At 40.9% G+C, this 18,365-nt stretch overlaps 1 protein-coding gene across 1 annotated transcript in view; it reads left to right on the forward strand.

The window, feature by feature from the left end:
• The window catches only part of LOC125451259 (interleukin-31 receptor subunit alpha-like), a 95,595-nt gene that overhangs the window by 38,864 nt on the left and 38,366 nt on the right, over window positions 1–18,365 (forward strand). The window contains exons 4-5 of the mRNA XM_048528197.2: window positions 616–797; window positions 7,434–7,564. Coding sequence (XP_048384154.2) covers window positions 616–797; window positions 7,434–7,564 — 313 coding nt within the window. The remainder of the gene's footprint in view (window positions 1–615; window positions 798–7,433; window positions 7,565–18,365) is intronic.

An 18,365-nucleotide genomic window follows, 5' to 3' on the forward strand; every position in this document is an offset into this window, starting at 1 on the left:
CATGAAAGTGAGGAAAGTATCCTTAATTTAACAGGGCATTGGTGAAATTGTTGTTTGGTGTATAATTTTGCTTTCCATCTTTAAGGAAGAACATAAATATCTTACATACAGTCTGTTAAGAGATGGTTTACTCGACTGGCACCTAAAATGAGATGCAAGGTTGGGCAGGCTAGTCTTGTTTCCACTGGAGTTTAGAAAGGTGAGGGGCAACTTGATTGAGATGTATATGTCCTTGAATGGTCTTGACGAGGTGGATGTGGAGATGATGTTTTGTAGGCAAGCCCAGAACTGGGGGATCTGCTTAAAAGTTAAGGGTTTCCCTTTTAGAACAGAGATGAGAGGTTTATTTTTCTCCTAGAATTGAGAAACATTGAAACTCTCAGTCAGATTGTCTTACAGTTAGATTCTTGTTAGGCAGGGAATCAAAGGTTATTATGCTATAGGTAGGAATGTGGATTTCCAAACACAAATCAGCCATGATTTTATTAAACGGTAGAACAGGCTCGAGGAGTCAAATCGCCTCTTTCTGCTTTGAATTTGTATGTTTGTACAATGATTGCATGAGATCACAAGTTAAGTTACTGAAATTTACAATAACCCTGAGTTGTTTTTCAGAAGTAGACTATCTCCTACCCACAAATTAATAAGCCGTACCAACATCACTGGCACTTCATACACAATTCAGCGAAAATTACTTTACATTTCGGAAAATACAACAATATGGGTCGAAACAGTGGAACAGAGAAGTAAAACGTGCCAGAGAACAAAGTCCATCACACTGATACCTAAAGATTCAGGTAATAAACTTGAACTTCTGGTAAGCATCTCATTCATGTTTCAGTTTCTTGAACTGTTTTCTTAAAAGAACCCAGTCATAAGATTTCAATTCCTGTTTCTAAATAAATGCTTATCAAAGTGCAAGGGAAAAAATAGTAATTGGATAAAAAAAAATCATATTGTTCAAGTCTCAAAGCTTTTCGAAGTAGTACTCAAGAACCTTATTTTTTGCTGAGGTGTCATGTCACATTTTTAACACAGTTCTTTCTGTGGTAAAGCTAATAATACAAGCTATTTTCAATAATTCAGTGTAGGATCACCATAATGGTCTTTACTTAAGACTGAGAGCATTTCTTCCAATAAACTGATGAGAAAGACTCAGAGCATTTCTTCCAATAAACTGGTGAGAAGTCTTTTTGAGTCCTCAACTAAAACACTTGGAACAAGTTTAATTTTTCAAGGGCCTGCACACTGATACTGGAAGTTGACAATTTACACCATTTGTGCAAAATTGCAAATCTAATGCCAATTTATGATCAGTTGGGAAGTTACAATTACTCCGGCAGTACAGTTTATTTTAAGAAACATTGCACCTCATGTACCAATTCATGAAGCCAGCAATAACCAGTTCTTTAACTGGCAAAAGTCCCCATTGGCATGTGCCCACCTTCTATACAGCAGTTCACATTAATGGCTGATTTAAGGTCAAGGTCTTTACATGACAGTGTCACAGAGTAATTAAATTGTTATGGGACGCTGGTGCTCACATTGTTGTGTTCCTTTTTGCCATTTCACAATCATCTGACAATAGATTCTTGCCCTTTCAGATTTTGACAAAAGACAGCTCTATCTTTAGCTTTGGCCTTAAACATGGTTGTACTCTTTTTACTTATCATACAATCTCCGCAGTGTGGAAGTAGGCCATTTGGCCCATCCAGTCCACATCAACCCTTCAAAGAGCACCCCACCCAGATCTAGGCCAGTAACCCTACATTTCCCACGACTAATCCATCTCACCTGCACATCCCTGGACAGTGTGGGCAGTTTGCCATGGCCAGTCCATCTAACATGTACATCTTTGGAATGTGGGAAGAAACTGGAACACCCAGAAGAAGCCCACACAGTGATGTGCAAATTTCACATAGACAGTTACCTGAGGGTAGAATTGAAACCAGGTCCCTAGTGCTGTGAGGTGGCAGTACTAACCACTGAGCTAATGTGCTGCCCAGTGATACTTTCATATGGCACATGTGTCCAGTGTGACTTTCCGCTGTCACAAACTTGCGATGTTTTAAGATCTGTTGTACCTTGAATTCAATATTGGTCATTTCCCTCTTACAAAGGCAAGCTGTATCTGCTTCTTTGTCCCCATTGAGTGTCCGTTCTCAAGCACATAAGCATATGCCATCTGACACAAGACAGTTTATGTTCTCTTTTCCGTGTCCTGTAATATTTAACTTCCTCTGAAGAGGTTTTGTACTCCATAACTACTCAAAAGAAATGTGATAAACCATAAGACATAGGAACAGGAATTAGGCCATTTGGCCCATTGAGTCTACTCTGCTACTCAAGCATGGCTGACCAGGTTTTCAACCCCAGTCTCCCACTTTCTCCCCATAACATTTGATCCCCCAACCAATCAAGAACCAATCTATCTTTGTCTTAAGTATACTCAATTACCTAACATCCATAGCCCCCTGTGGCAATGAATTCCACAGATTCGCCACTCTCTAGCTGAAGAAACTTCTCATGTCTGTTGTAAAGGGTGTCTCCTTTACTCGAAGGCTCTGCCCTCGGGTTCTAATCTCTCCTGCTAATGGAAATATCTTCCCAACATCTGTTATGTCCAGCCTGTTTGGTATTCTGTAAGTTTCAATTAAATCCAGCTTCAACCTTCTAAACTCCAGTGAGTGTAGACCTAGAGTCCCGAAACGTTCCTCATATGTTAATCCTTTCGTTCCTGGAATTACTCTGAACCTGGTCCAGGGCCAGAACATCCTACGTGAGGTATGGAGCCCAAAGTTGCTCAGAGTACTCTAAGTGTGATCTGACCAGAGCTTTAAAAAGCCTCAGAAGTACATCTCTGCTTTTATATTCTAGTCCTCTTGAGATAAATGCCAACATTGTATTTGCCTTCCTAACTCCGACTCAACCTGCAAGTTTACCTTGAGCAATCTGGACAAGGACCCCTAAGTCCCTTTGCACTTCAGATTTCTGAATGTTCTCCCCATTTAGAAAATAGTCTATGGCACTATTCTTCCTGCCTAAGTGAATGACTTCACACTTTCCTGAGTTGAATTCCATCTGCCACTTCTTTGCTACCCTGCTAACCTATCTAAATCCTTTTACAGCCTCCCTGCTCCTCAATACTACCTGTCCCTCTACCTATCTTTGTATCATCTGCAAACTTAGCCAGAATGCCATTAGTTCCTTTACCTGGATCATTAATGTATAAAATAAAAAGTTGTGGTCCCAAAACTGACCATTGTGGAACACCACTCATCGCCAGCTGCCATCCTGAGAAAGACCCTTTTATCCCCATTCTCTGCTTTCTGCCAGACAGCCAATCTTCTATCCATGCTAGTACCTTGCCTCTAGCACCATGGGCTCTTATCTTACTCGGCAGCTTCCTGTGTGGCACCTTGTCAAAGGCCTTTTGGACATCCAAATAAATGGCTGTCCTTGGTCTAACCCGCTGGTTACCTCCTCAAAGAATTCTGGCAGATTTGTCAGGCATGACCTCCCCTTGATGAAACCATGCTGACTTTGCCCTAATTTACCATACACTTCCAAGTATTCAGAAATCTCATCCTTCACAATGAACTCCAAAATCTTACCAACAACCGAGGTCAGGCTAATCAGCTTATAATTTCCCAACTTCTGCCTTACTCCCTTCTTAAGCATGGAGGTTATATTAGTGATTTTCCAATCCTCTGGGTCCCTCCATGACTCCAGTGATTCCTGAAAGATCACCAGTATGCCTCCATTATCTCTTCACCTATCTCTTTCAGAAATCTTGAGTGTAGCTCATCTAGTCCAGTTGATTTATCGACCTTTAGATCTTTAAGGGTCTTGTGAAGAATTGTAGCTTGGGTTGTGGGAGAGGCTGTTGACTTGCTCACCAAGCCGGCTGGTTATAATTCAGATGTTTCGTCACCATGTTAGGTGACATCATCAATGCGGCCTCTGATGAAGTGATGATGTTCTACTCTGCTTAGTATTGTTGTTAAGTTGGTCTGTTGAGTGCACTTGAGCAACGAAGGCCATCAATTTGACTGGGATGACGTGACGATCCTAGCGCAAGCCAACCACAGACATGTATGGGAATTCCTAGAGGCCTGGCTCTCCACCAATAATGCAATCATAGACATGTGGAATTAGACCCCCTATACAAACCCTTGCAAAAAAGAACCAAAATGACACAAAGCACGTCAACAGACCAGGTCATATAAATACTAAAAGGAGTAGAACAACATCACTTCATCGGAGGCCGCACTGATGATGTTACGTAGCATGGTAACAAAATGTCTGAACTACAACTAGCCAGCTCAGCAAGACAGTCAACAACCTCACCATTAGACCTTTCAGTTTTCCTAGCCTTCTCCTTTGCGATGGCCACCATACTCACCTCTGCTCTCCAATTCTCTTGAATTTTTCGGATTTTACTCATGCCTTCCACCATGAAGACTGATGCAAAACACTTATTCAATTCCTTAGCCATTTCTTTGCTCTCCATTACTACTTCTCCAGTATCATTTTCCAGTAGCTCAATGTCAACTTTTGCTTCTCTTTTGCCCTTTATATATCTGAAACTCTTGCTTTTCTTTAAAATTACTGGTGAGCCTACCCTCATACTTAATCTTCTCCCTTTTAATTTATTCTTACGTTTCCTTTGTTGATCCCTGTAGGCTTCCCAATCTTTTGGTTTCCAACTGCCCTTCACCATATTGTATGCTTTCTCTTTTGCTTTTATGCTATCCCTGACATCCCCTGTCAGCCATGGTTGCCTTGTCCTCCCTTTGGTATGCTTCCTTTTCCTAGAGATGAATTTTTGCTGTGTCACCTGAATTACTCCCAGAAACTCCTGCCATTGCTGTTCCAATGTCTTTCCTGCTAAGATCCTCTTCCAGTCAATTCTGCCCAGCTCCTCCCTCATGCCTTTATTCAATGGTAATACTTTTTCATCTGATTCTACCATCTCCCTCTCAAATTGCAGAGTAAGTTCAATCATTCACTGTCTCTTAAGTGTTCCTTCACATTAAGCTCCCTTATCATGTCCACCTCATTACACAACACTCAATCCTGTATTGCCTATTCCCTTATGGGCTCCACCACAAGCTGCTCCAAAAGGCCAACTTGTAGACATTCCCGAAATTCCTTTCCTTGTGATCCACTACCAACCTGATGTTCCCAGTCCAACTGGCATATTGAAATCACCCATGATCATTGTGAGCTTGCCTTTCTTACATGCCATTTCTATCTCTTGGTGTATCTTGTGCTCCAAATCCTGATTACAGTTTGGTAGCCTGTATATAACTCCCTGTATGGTATTTTTCACCTTAGCAGTTCCTCAACTCTACCCACACAGATTCTACAAGATCTGACCCTACTTCATTTCTTGCTATTGATTTAATTTCATTTCTTACTAACAAGGAAATCCCACCCCTCTGGCCACCTGCCTGACTTTTTGATAGGATATATGTCCTTGGGATATTTAGCTGCCAATCCTAATGCCCTTGCAGCCACACCTCCGTGATGCCCACCACTTCGTACCTGCCAACTTCGATTTATGCCAGAGGCTCATTTACCTTATTTCATTTACTGCCTGCATTCAGATACAACACCTTCAGTTCTGTATTGACCGTCCCACTTCTCATTGTCATTCATTTATTCAGTGTGTTTCAAATTTGATTCCCAACTCTTTCCAAGCCTCTGTCCTATTTTATGTGCTGGAGACTTTAATAACATCTCGAGTTCCCCTTTCTTTTTTGTTCATATTTTACCATGCAGTTGAATCCACCCCTACAGATGTTAAGCTGCTGCTTTGATTCCCATTGGCCATTACACTTCTTGAAACTTTATCCTTCCCTTTCACCCCACTTTCTAGTCCTTCTTTTCCCCTGGACATTTGGTTTCGCAGATTCACTCCAGACCGTCTCTGTTCGTTTTTTTCCTCTCTTGATCTTGGAAGCCCGCTTTCTCGTTAGAAATGTGTAATTATGCTAACATTCAGCAGGACATTGAAATGCACGACCTTCCATATTTAGCATGACCAAGTCGGCAAGTGTATGTGAGTACCATCATCTGCAAATTCTCCTCCAAGCTACAGGTCTTCCCCATAAAGGCTGGGCAGGCTTGAAATACCCACATAAATGTTTTTTTAAAATCTTTTTTCTTCTTCACAATTTAGTGTTACCAAAAGAAACCAACACACAACAGCTGAAAGGCAACTAGGAATGGGGAATAAACCCCTGCATTGCTAATGATGCCCATAACCTCTGAATGAATTAAAAAGGAATTCTATCTATCTAGCAATATGCTTTATATAGTGTTCACCTCTGTATACCATTAGCCTGAGTGCCTTAATGTGGCATCTACAACTATCTCTTACTGCTGCTCCCATTGTCTATTAATCTCCATCACATAACATTGCTGATTATTCCTGTTCCGAGTAACTGTTTTCTGTCATCCCAATGCTTTAATTTACCTTGATCCTGTCATATTTGGTTTACCTTGGGGGCTTTATGATGAATAAGACTAAACAGTTTTGCATCCTTATTACAATAATAGCTGTGGAAAGACTCTATAATTGCACAAAATATGAAATGTTTTACATTCAACCTTCAATTTTATCTCTCCCCCATGCAATTGTGACATTTTTTCTAACACTAAGCAACAAGCCTCTTTTAACTGCCCAGTAAATATTATTCAAATATTAATTTCATTGCAAAAATAAACAGTGTAATCACATTCTTGAAAACATGACAGTATTACAGGAGCAAATTACCGCAGATGCTGGAAATCACTATGGGTCAGGCAGCATCCATGAAGCGAAAGCAAGCTAACATTTTGAGTCCAGATGACTCTTCTTCAGACCTAACCTGCTGTGATATCCAGCAATTTTTTTGTTAACAATATGACAGTTGTTTCAGTAGAACAGATGAGCAAATATCTGGAACAAAAACAGCAGTTGCTGGAAAAGCTCAGCAGGGCTGGCAGCATCAGTGAAGAAAAATTCAAAGTCAACGTTTCAGGTCCTGTGACTCTTGCTCCGAACTGGAACTAGTTCTGAGGAAGGATCACCTTAACTCTGAGTTTTTTCTTCAAAAATGCTGCCAGATCTGCTGAGCTTTTCCAGCAACTTCTGTTTTTGTTCCTGATTTACAGCATCCACAGTTCTTTCATTTTTTATTGAGCGAGGATCTGAATGGTAGTTAATTATGTATTGCACTAACTGCTGATCTTGTAGAATGAAAGTTGTGAACGTAAAATTGAGCCAAATCATTAAGATTATCAGTAAAGCCGATGGTTTTTCTTGTCATTGAGGACAGTACAGTATTTTTACTGTTAGGAGGCCACATTTGGGAAGGATAAATGCACAACAAAAATTACATCACTGCACTTCAATTTCAATTGTTGTATTTTGATTGTTTCAGAAAAACCTGCAACACCTTCTGACATAAAGTACAGGAAAGCAGCTGGACAGTTAAATCTGATGTGGAGTACTTCAGAGAAACTGCAGTATGTGTTAGATTACAGGAAGGCTGGAACTTCCAACTGGCTTTCAGTAAGTAAATCTTTGGAACCACAAGTTAATATTTACTCAAAAATCAAATGTCTTGCAATAAGTAATATAGATAATAAAGCTAGGAACACTGGAAAACTGCAGTTACACACAAAAGAGTTGAAAAAGCATATTACATGGTTCAATACCTGTGTTCATATTACACTTTAATAGTCTTGGAACTCTCTCATAGCATTTTCCATATAAATAGAACACTGGAAGTTTGAAAGAGTCTGCAAACACTGTTAAGGTGAAAATCTCAATCTATATTTGGGCAACATGCTTGGGGAGGAAATGTTGACTAGAGAACTCCCTACTCTTCTGCATTTGGTGTTATTGGGCATTTTAAAAGACACTTATTCAGCTGAACAGGCAGCTGGGGTCTCTTTCACATGAAAATTGAAGCCAGCGAACTGAGAATGCCATCGCTCAATTTGGATTATGAGCTCACTCTGGCAGGCACAGAATTTAAAACAAGATTTCCACCAATACGTCAGCATGCTACCCACTATGTCAAGCAAACAAACAGGGAAAGATCAATAGTCCCACCAAACATTAATGTATAGGCAGCAATTTTAGCCACAGATTGCAAAAGAGGGCCAATAAACTGGCCCCACCCTCATGATTTCAAACTGAAGTCAGTCGAGTTGCAAATCAGGTAAGGCATGGAACAGGCAGACAATCATAATCACCAACTTACTTGTACACTTTACACTTTAATTTACACTTTAAAATTACCGACTTTTTTTTCGGATGATATTGATGCTTGTGTCGATCATTACTAATGTTGGGGTAAGTTGCATTATTTTGAGGTTTATCAAGTTGAAACATTCAAATGAACTACTTTGAAAGCAAACAATAGACATATGGCTGGAGAAATTGAATACCTATGAAGAGAGAAAGGTAATGTTTCAAATTCTGTGACCTTTCTTCAGAATGCGACCAGAAACTTAAACTTGGTTTTCTCTTCACAGATGCTGCCAGACCTGCTGAGCTTCTCCAGCAATTTCTGTTCTGTGTTTCAGATCCAGCTAATGCTGTTCTTTGTTTCATTTTACATTTGAAGCATGCTGACTCATTATTTAGTCAACTTAATTCTTTTCAGCAGTGTTTGTTTAAGGTTGTTAAAACAAATACTGAAGCAAAACTGTGTCCAAAATGGGCACAGCACCTGAGATGCTGCTTGGCCTGCTGTGTTCATCCAGCTCCACATTTTATTATCTTGGATTCTCCAGCATCTGCGTTCCCATTATCTCTCACAGCATAGGCTTTGTCTGCTGGCCTGTGATTCAAGCTACATTTGACTTTGTTTGGGTCTCATTTAATTATTACCAGTAAAATGCACTTCAAGAGATATGGAATATTGAGACAATATTTGGAAAATTCAGTTGTAAGAAGTGTAACAAATTGCATACTTCAATTGCATATTCTGAATTGAAGCTTCTACCCCAGTATTGTTGCACAGTGAAGTATCCTGCCTCTGGACTGAAAGTTCCAGTCACAAGCCCCATTTCAGAACTAGATGGCTAAAGAAGGTGTATTCAAACCCAGCTAAACAGGTTAACTATCAACAAATCTTTCTAGCACACACCAATGGCAAGTAGTAAGAGCAGGAAATTTATGGTAGGCCTTGTGATGGGAAGAATGTTAGAGCCTCTGGCATAGATCCAGCTATAACATACATGTAACAATAAATTTCCTAGGATGGTGACGGCGAGCACGAGGGGGCATAGCTTTAAATTGAGGGGTGAAAGATATAGGACAGATGTCAGAGGTAGTTTCTTTACTCAGAGAGTAGTAAGGGAATGGAACGCTTTTTCTGCAACGGTAGTAGGTTCGCCAACTTTAGGTACTTTTAAGTCGTCATTGGACAAGCATATGGACATACATGGAATAGTGTAGGTTAGATGGGCTTGAGATCGGTATGACAGGTCAGCACAACATCGAGGGCTGAAGGGCCTGTACTGTGCTGTAATGCTCTATGTAAGTCTATTGTTGCCACAGCAATACACTGTCCCCGACTAAACAAAAGCACACCGCACTAGTATTGAAGCTCAGAAAGCTAATTCCGGAAAGGGTTTCTTTTCGATCAGTGATTGAATAAATTGTACAGACAGGACCTTTCAGATTCTGCTGACACCACTAAACTGGAAGTAATGTTTCCACCAAATGCAAATTGCTTCCTCACCAGACTCCGTGATTAAAACAGTAGAAATGCCTTTAAGCTGCAATGAAACATGACAATTATGCCAGGCCAATGGTTAACATGGATGTTAAAGATAGAAGTATGTGGGGATGAAATTAAAGATTCAGATTTTCTTCATTAGCTAAGAGTGAGCAGTAGGTTCATCTTTTTAAAAGAAATTATATTTTAAATCTATAATTTGTACCTTTTTAAGTACATCAAATGATCAGCTCTGAATATGTACAGGTAAAAGCATGGACCAGAATGGAAATGTCACATTTTGGTGTTGAGATGACATTGTGAACCACAAAAGTAAAAACTTGAATTTGTTTATTGACCCCCTTCCCAGCGTTGACATGTGTCACAGCTTTAAAAGTATTTGTAACTCTGATATATGCAAACAGCATGCAGGAATGGCCTGGCAATATCCTATCATTCAGCATTTGTTCTTCCGTTTTTAGCAAGTGCTTTGATAGCAGCAACAAAACAATCCTGTGATCTGAATAACTGTAGCATCATACGAAGTAAGTAGACTCATATTGGTGGACTACAATTAAACTGCAATTCTTTTCAAGCTTGAACACATGATTTGCTTGTTTATGTGATACCATATAAAAGCAGAAGCATGTTGCTATTATATCACATAATTTGAGCTGCAGCAACATTAATAATTAAATTCATTGTGTGGTACAGGAGATTACCAAATGAACATAAAGCAGCCCTTCTCTGTGAATTACATGTAAACACTGGTGAGAAATTGAGTTCCATCACTCCCTACCCCAACCACTTCCACCACAAACACCACTCTTCCCCTGAAGAAGTTGCCAGGGATAGCTGCACAGACAGGAAAAGGGACTGAAGAACGGAAGGTCTCTGTGCACCTGGTTTGAGTGATACAGAAGTTGTGGTAATGGATACAGATATGAAGGGAAAAATTATTTAGGCCACTACTACCTTTTAAAATCATGGTCCCATGTACTCAGACTCAAACTGTAGCTCCTGCCTTTTTCTGTCTGTCCTCTGCCCCTTTAAAGACCTTTTCTGTACATATGAATGTACTAATTTGGAACTGGAACAGGCCCTAGAGTCTATTCCCCCAGTTTAAAAAAAATCATAGCCTCAACTTCACTCTTCTGCCTTTACCTGACACCCTTTGACCCCTGAAACAAGCAGAGAGAGTGCTGAAGAAGTTCAGCAAGTCTGGCAGCAGCTGTGGAGAGAGAAACAGCTAATGTTTCGACTTCAGGATGACTCTCCTTCAGAACTCCAGTTCAGTTCAACGCAGGTCTGAAGAAGAGTCATTTCATTAACAAAAGGCTAACTCTGTTTCTCTCTCCACAGATACTGCCCAACCTGCGGAGATTCTGTCCATATCCACCTTAAAAATATTTAAGATAGAATCCCTACAGTGCAGATAAAGGCATTTGGCCCATCATGTCTGCACTGCCCTTCTGAAGACCATCCCACTCAGACCCATCCCTTCACCCTATCCCTGTCACCCTACATGGTGTTTTACCCCGTGGCTAAATCACCTAACCTGGACATCCCCAAACACTACACGGCAATTTAATAAGGCTGTTCCACCCAACCTGCATATCTTTGGACTTTGGACGCATCTTTTGAATTCAAATCTGCTATTACTGATTGTCCACAGCTCCTCATGTGTACCCAATTCTGATGTGCTAGATCTGTTCCTTTATTCCTTTATTCATTAATGGGATCAAGGTGCCACTGGCTAGGCCAGCATTTATTGCCCATCCCTAATTTCACAGAGGGCATTTAAGGGTCAGCCACAGAGTTGAGGATCTGGAGTCACATGTAGACCAGACCAGGTGAGGACAGGAGTTTCCTTCCATTGGTGAACCAGATGGGTTTTTTTCTCAACAATCAGCAATGGATTTACGGTAATCATTAGACTCTTAATTCCAGACATTTATTGACTTCAAATTCCACCATCTGCCATGGCAGGATTCAAACCCGGGTCACTAGAACGTTAACTAGGTCTCTGGATTAACAGTCCAGCAATAGGGCCACTAGGTCACCTGCTCCACAGTATGTTTAAAATCTGTACGATTTAGCATGGAAGTGCCATTCAGCACAGGGCAGGAGCTCCTCAGGGTACTGCCCTTGGCCCAACCATCTTCAGCTGCTTCATTAATGACCTTCCCTTCGTCATAAGATCAGAAGTGTGAGTGTTCCCTGGTTACTGCACAATGTTCAGCACCATTCACTACTTTTCAGATACCGATTCTGTCTATGTCCAACCGCAGCAAGATCTAGACAACATCCAAGCTTTGACACACAATGCCAAGCAATGATCATCCTCAATAAGAAGCTAGCTAACCACTACTCCTTGACATTCAATGGTGTTACCATCAACAAATACCCCACTATCAGCATCCTGAGGGTTATCATTGACCAGAAACTGAACTGGTCTCACCATATAAACGCAGTGGTCAGAGGCTAGGAATATTGCAGCGAGTAACTCACTTCTTGACTCCCCAAAGCCTGTCCACCATCAACAAAAGGGAAGTCAGAAGTGTGGTGGAATTCTCCTCACTTGCCTGGATGTGTGCACCTCTAACAATATTCAAGAAGGTTGACACCATATGAACAGGAGTAGGCCATTCAGCCCCTTCAACCTGCTCCAGCATTCAATGAGATCATGGCTGATCTGTGGCCTAACTCCGTATAGGACTTTGGTGTATTTTCTTAGATACCTTTTGCTAACAAAAAATATCCATCTCAAATTTAAAATTAACAATGATCTAGCATCCACTGCCATTTATGGAAAAGAGAAAAAGCAGCCTCCTTTATTGGTACCACATTCACTAACATTCACTCCCTCCTTCACTGACTCTCAGGAACAGCAGTATGTACCATCTATAAGATGCCCTGCAGAAATTCACCCAAGATCCTGAGACAACACCTTCCAAAACCCACATCTATTTATAAGGACAAGGATGACAGTTACATGGGAACAATACCTGCAAGTTCCCCTCCAAATCACACACCATCCTCACATGGTAATATATTGCCATTCCCTCACTGTCACTGCATCAACATCCTGGAATTCACTTCCTCATGGCCTTGTCAGTCAACCCACAGCACATGGGCTGCAGTGGTTCAAGAAGGCAGCTCACCGCCACCTTCTCAAGGGCAACTAGGGAAGGGCAATAAATGTTGGCCTATTTAGCGACACCCAGATCGCACAGGTGAATTTAAGAAAACTTGATATACCACCTGACCCAATGGAGAAAAGGACTGTAACAGAATGGCCAGAGAATGAGCTGGTGACACCTGGCACTGAGCTCAATGCTGAGACTTCTGGGTGAGCCCTGCAGAATAGCATACCATGCAAAATAATTGTCAGAAGAGATTAAATAGGAGGGAGGACTTTAAACATGACAGTTGCCTTCGCCCAGGGTCCCTTGGAGACCTTAGTGTATTATTGCCGCAGATACCTGAGGGAGGAGGATACAAACTGAATTCTTTCAATTCTTGCTGCATTTCCACTGTGGAGTCAGGTCTATCTTAAAATGATCCCTCATGACTGTAGTTCTGGCCCACTATACAGATCATATTAAAAGCGATACAGAAGGGAAATTAAGTGGCTAACAGCTACGTCTGACTGAGATGCCACATTTCACACATGCACGAAACTTCCTTTAGTACCTTACTCTATAAGCAACAACTTGTGCACAGCTAAGAGTTCAAAACCACAGAAAATCTAGCTGCTTTTCTTAATAATTACAGTAAGTGGCTTTGTTAGTGCTGTACTTCCTAAAACTCTTTTCTGTTTCTCTCTATTCTGCTGTTGGTTATCCTCAGAACAGGTTGTCATATCATATATTTTTTCTGACTGTTCATTCATCCCCTTGGAAAACGCATATGGAGTTATATATCGACTATAAAGCGATACGTGAATAAAAGATGATTGGAAATATACTGAGTTTAGATATATCTCAGAATGAATCATTTAAATTTCTGTCCTAAGGTAATCTCCCCTCCCCCATTTAAGAATCTAGTCATATGCACCTGACTTTGGAACAATTTGAATGACAACATCAGAAGATAATTAATGCTATCTAAACAATTTGGTCCAACTCATTCATTCACTCCTTCTCATGTGACGTCTCAGTTTCTTACGTGATCATAGGGTTTTCATGTGCACTGTCTCTTCTGGAAACTAATGTCAAATGTTGATCTTTCTTTGAATGCGTAGAAAAAAACTCCCTGATAGCAGTCACAGTCATTAAAAGTTGAAATTTGAGTTTCTTCACCCTTCTCACATTTAGTTTCAACCGCTTTTATGTTTTTGTGTCTCAGATAATCCATCAGATTATCTGTCAGAAGCTTCCTAAAAAAGTGTAGTTTTCTCCAGGCTTTCCTCAAAATACTGAATTTTATAGTCGGAACATACTTGAAATGCTCGAGTGTCTCCTGTGATCAGTATTAAGCATAAAGTTCAAAGTGCAGCTAACCAGATAATTGTATGCTTAGATCACACCTTTCACTGATTTATCTGTCATTCCAACTATGTTAGCAATGCTGATTGGTGCTCTGCATTGACTGTTTCTATTGTACATAAGCATGCAAAAACGATGAGCAGGAGCAGACCATATGCTCATCAAGACTTCTCCATTGGTCAACATGACTATGGCTGGGTTTCAGTTCCACTTTAACTTGATTAAATGCCCTCTTAATTCCAAGTCTGTTATTTCATGTTATTGGGCTTTGTTGTGTAAAATACTTCAAAATGCTGCTTTAGTTGAAACTTGTCAAGATTCCCCCTCAACATGCATGTATTTGGTTCAGTTTACCGAACCACAGGACTGCAATATCAACTGATGTGCTACTACTTATTGAGCAACTGTACTCCACAAACTAATTCATTGCATATGAAGTGCTTCAGCTTTTTCAGAGCTTTGTAAAGGCATCATTTAAATATAAATATTTCACTTTTTTCTTTCATTAATCCCAATACTTTCTTTAGGAGTCTGGATTGCTCAAAGAAAATGTGCAAATGCTCACACTTCACTAGACCAGCTGCATTCTAAGTTATGAGAATGCAAATTCGTAATGTTCTGCACAGGATATAAAACTTGTGTTTATGGAAATTCTTAGGATAAAATGTATTGCAGAGTTAAACAGTACCTCTTTCTTGTCCAGTGTAACCATTAATGCTTAAACATCATCATGCTCTTAAGCAACTTGGAAAAGTAGCAGCCACTCACATTGAGTGTGCCTCATCAGACCAGTGTAAACAATGGAACAGCAAAATTTTACTCGATTCTGTTCAAATTTTACATTTTTTGTATGCAACACAGCCAAGTTGCTTTACTTAAAAACCATAGAATCATTACAATGTGTAAGCAGGCTATTCAGCCCTTGAAGTCCACATCAACCTTCTGAACAGTCCCCCTTGTGAGATTTCAAATAAACGTGTTGGACAGTAACCTGTTGTCATGTGACTTCTGACTTTGTCCTCCCCAGACCAACACCAGCACCTCCACACTCAAGCCAATGTGTAAGGATTCTTGTGGCCCAGAGGTAGTGTCCCTGCTTCTGGGCTAGTGACTGGTGTTCAAGTCCCATCTACTCAAATATGCATCATAGCCTATCCATATAGGTCAATTCTAAGATATTCAAGTACACACTTTTAGCAAGAGCTTTGCTGGTCTACCACACTCCATTAAACTCAGTTCCCATAACAGCGTAGAGTTTTACAGCACAGATAGAGACCCTTAGCCCCTTTGTACCCATGCTAGTCATCAAATATTCATCTATTACAATCACATTTTCCTGTGGCACTTCAAGTGCTCATCTAGATATTTCTGAAATGTCTTGAGGGTCTCTGTCTCTACCATCCTTTTAGGCAGTAGGTTCCTGATACCCCCAACTCTCTGGGTAGAAAAAAAATCCTCAAATTGTCTGTAAATCCCCTGCTTCTTACTTTAAAACAGTACCCCCTGGTTATTGACCTGTTTAAGGGAAAATGTTTCTCCCTACCTACCCAATCAATGCCCCGAATAACTTTGTACACCTCAGTCAGATTCCTCACTCCAGCGCAGGCAACATCCTGGTGAATCATTGCAAAGATATGTGACTATCCAACAATGTTAGCCACACTGGCCTATAGTTTTCTGGTTTATCCCTAACATCCTTCTTGAACAGTGATATCATATTAGCTACAGTCCTCTGGCGCCCCTCCTGACGCCAGAGAGGATTTGAAAACCAGCATCAGAGCCCCTACAAACTCTTCCTTTGCCTCCCACTGAGGTCTTGGATCCATCCTATCTGGGCCTGGTGACATATTTAATTTCAAGCCTACTGAAACCAAGAATACCACCGCCCACTCAATGCAATTTTTTTTCAAATATATCACAGTCCCATTCCCTGATTTCTAGACCTAAATTGTCTTCCTCTATTGTGAATACAGATGCAGAGTACTCATTTAAACCTTAGCTATATCTTCTGACTTCACAAAGGGATAGCTTTTTGGGACCCTGATGTTTCCTACTATTTCCGTGATTATTCTCTCGACCCAATTTAATGATAATTCACCTTTGCATTTTCTTTTATGTTAGCTTTCAATGTTTCTTAATGTTCCTTTTTCACCCTTCGGATTCTTCATTAAGCAACCACCTGCACTTCTTGTTCTCCTCTAGGGTGTCTGTTGTTTTGAAACTTTGGCATCTACCATAAACTTCATCCTTTTTTTTCTTATGCAGTCGTATACATCCCTTGATATCCAGGGTTCTCTGCATGACTTAGTCCCTCTCTTCACCTTTACAGGAACATGTTGGCCCTGCCCTCTAATTCTTGTCCTTTTGAATGTCTCCTGCTGCTCCATTTGGGATTTTTCTGCAAGTAGCTGCCCCAGTCCACTTTAGCCAGATCCTATCTTATATTATTAAAATTGGCCTTCCTCCATTGAGAACCAGTCTGTTTTGTCCTTTATCCATTATCTTAAGTATGACTGACTTAACATCACTATCACCGACATATTGCCCCCACTGACACATTTACCACTTGCTCAACTTAATTCCCTAAATTTATGTCTAGCTCCAATCTGTCTTGTAGGACCTTCTGTGTGCTGACTTAAATTCTCCTGGTTTTACCTTCTCTAAGCCTTTTCCACTTCGTCTGTCAAGGGTAATATTGGAGAAGTTGAAATTCCCCACTATAGCATCTATTGTTTTTACATTTGTTTGAAATTTGCCCATGTATCGGGCTTTCTATATCTCCCTGTTTGGGAACTTATAGTCCAACGCCGTTTCCCCCGCTCCCCCCCACCCCGCCCCACTTCCCCGTACAGTGATTTCCCCCTTTTATTTTTCAGTTCTACCTATATGGTCTCATCTCAGGAACCCTCTAAAATAACACCTCTTTACTGTAGTAATTGACTCCTTAATCAATATTACAACACACCCCACCTTTGCCATCTCAGATAAAGGCTCTATATCCAGAATACTGAGCTGCCAGTCCTGTCCCTTCCTCAATGTTTCTAAAACAGCAATGATGTCACATCCTCATGTGTTAATCTACACCATCACCCCATCTGCCTTGCCTTGACTTGATTACATTTGCACTGCCTCCAGACTGACTTGCTTCTTTGAAACTTTTGTGTATCACCCCCAACCAAACCTTTACACCATATCCCATCTCCCCTGTCAAATTTGTCTAACCCCAAACAAATCATACGAGCGAAGCCTCTTGCAAGGGTATTGATCTCATTCTGGTTCAAGTGCAATCCTTCGGACTTGTATAGGTCCCACCTTCTCCAGAAATGAACCCAGTGATCCAGGATCCTAAAACCCTCATTCCTGTTCCAATACTTCAGCCACACACTTATCTGTTCCAACTGCCTATTTCTGTACTCACTGGGATATGGCATTGGGAGTAAACCAGAGATTATAACAGTTGAGCTCTTAATTTTTAATCTGGTACCTAGCTCCTTAGTTTCTTGCTGCAGGATCTTATCGTCTTTATACATCTGTAGTTGGTCCCAAAGTGACAGCTCTGATTCTGACTGCTCACCCTCCACTGTCAGAATACCCTGCAGCCATTCAGTGGTATCCTGGCCCTGGCCCCAGTGAGGCAGTAGACCATCCTGGAGTCATGCCTTTAGCTCCAGAAGCACCCTCTGTCCCCCTCACTGTTCAATCTCCTAATACCATTGTTCTTCTTCTACTTCTGCTCCCATTTGTGCAACTGGGCTCATACTGTACTCCCGAGATGAACAATCACTATCAGAACTTCTCATTATCATTATCTTGGGGATTACTATTGACCAGAAACTGAACTGGGCTAGCGATATACCTACTGTGGCTCCAAAAGTGGGTCAAGACTAGGAATCCTGCAGTGAGTAATTTACCTCCTAACTTCCCAAAGCCTGTCCACCTTCTATAAGGCACAAGCCAAGAGTGTGAGGGAATACTCTCTACTTGCCTGGCTGAATGCAGTTCTAGCAGCATTCAGAAGGTTTGACACCATCCAGGAAAAAGCAGCCCACTTGATTGGCAGCACATCTACAAATGTCCACTTCCTCTATTACTGATATTCAGTGGCAACAGTCTGTACCATCAACAAAATGCACTGCAGGAATTCACCAAT

This window comes from Stegostoma tigrinum, chromosome 3, assembly GCF_030684315.1.
Source record: "Stegostoma tigrinum isolate sSteTig4 chromosome 3, sSteTig4.hap1, whole genome shotgun sequence".
NCBI lineage: Eukaryota > Metazoa > Chordata > Chondrichthyes > Orectolobiformes > Stegostomatidae > Stegostoma > Stegostoma tigrinum.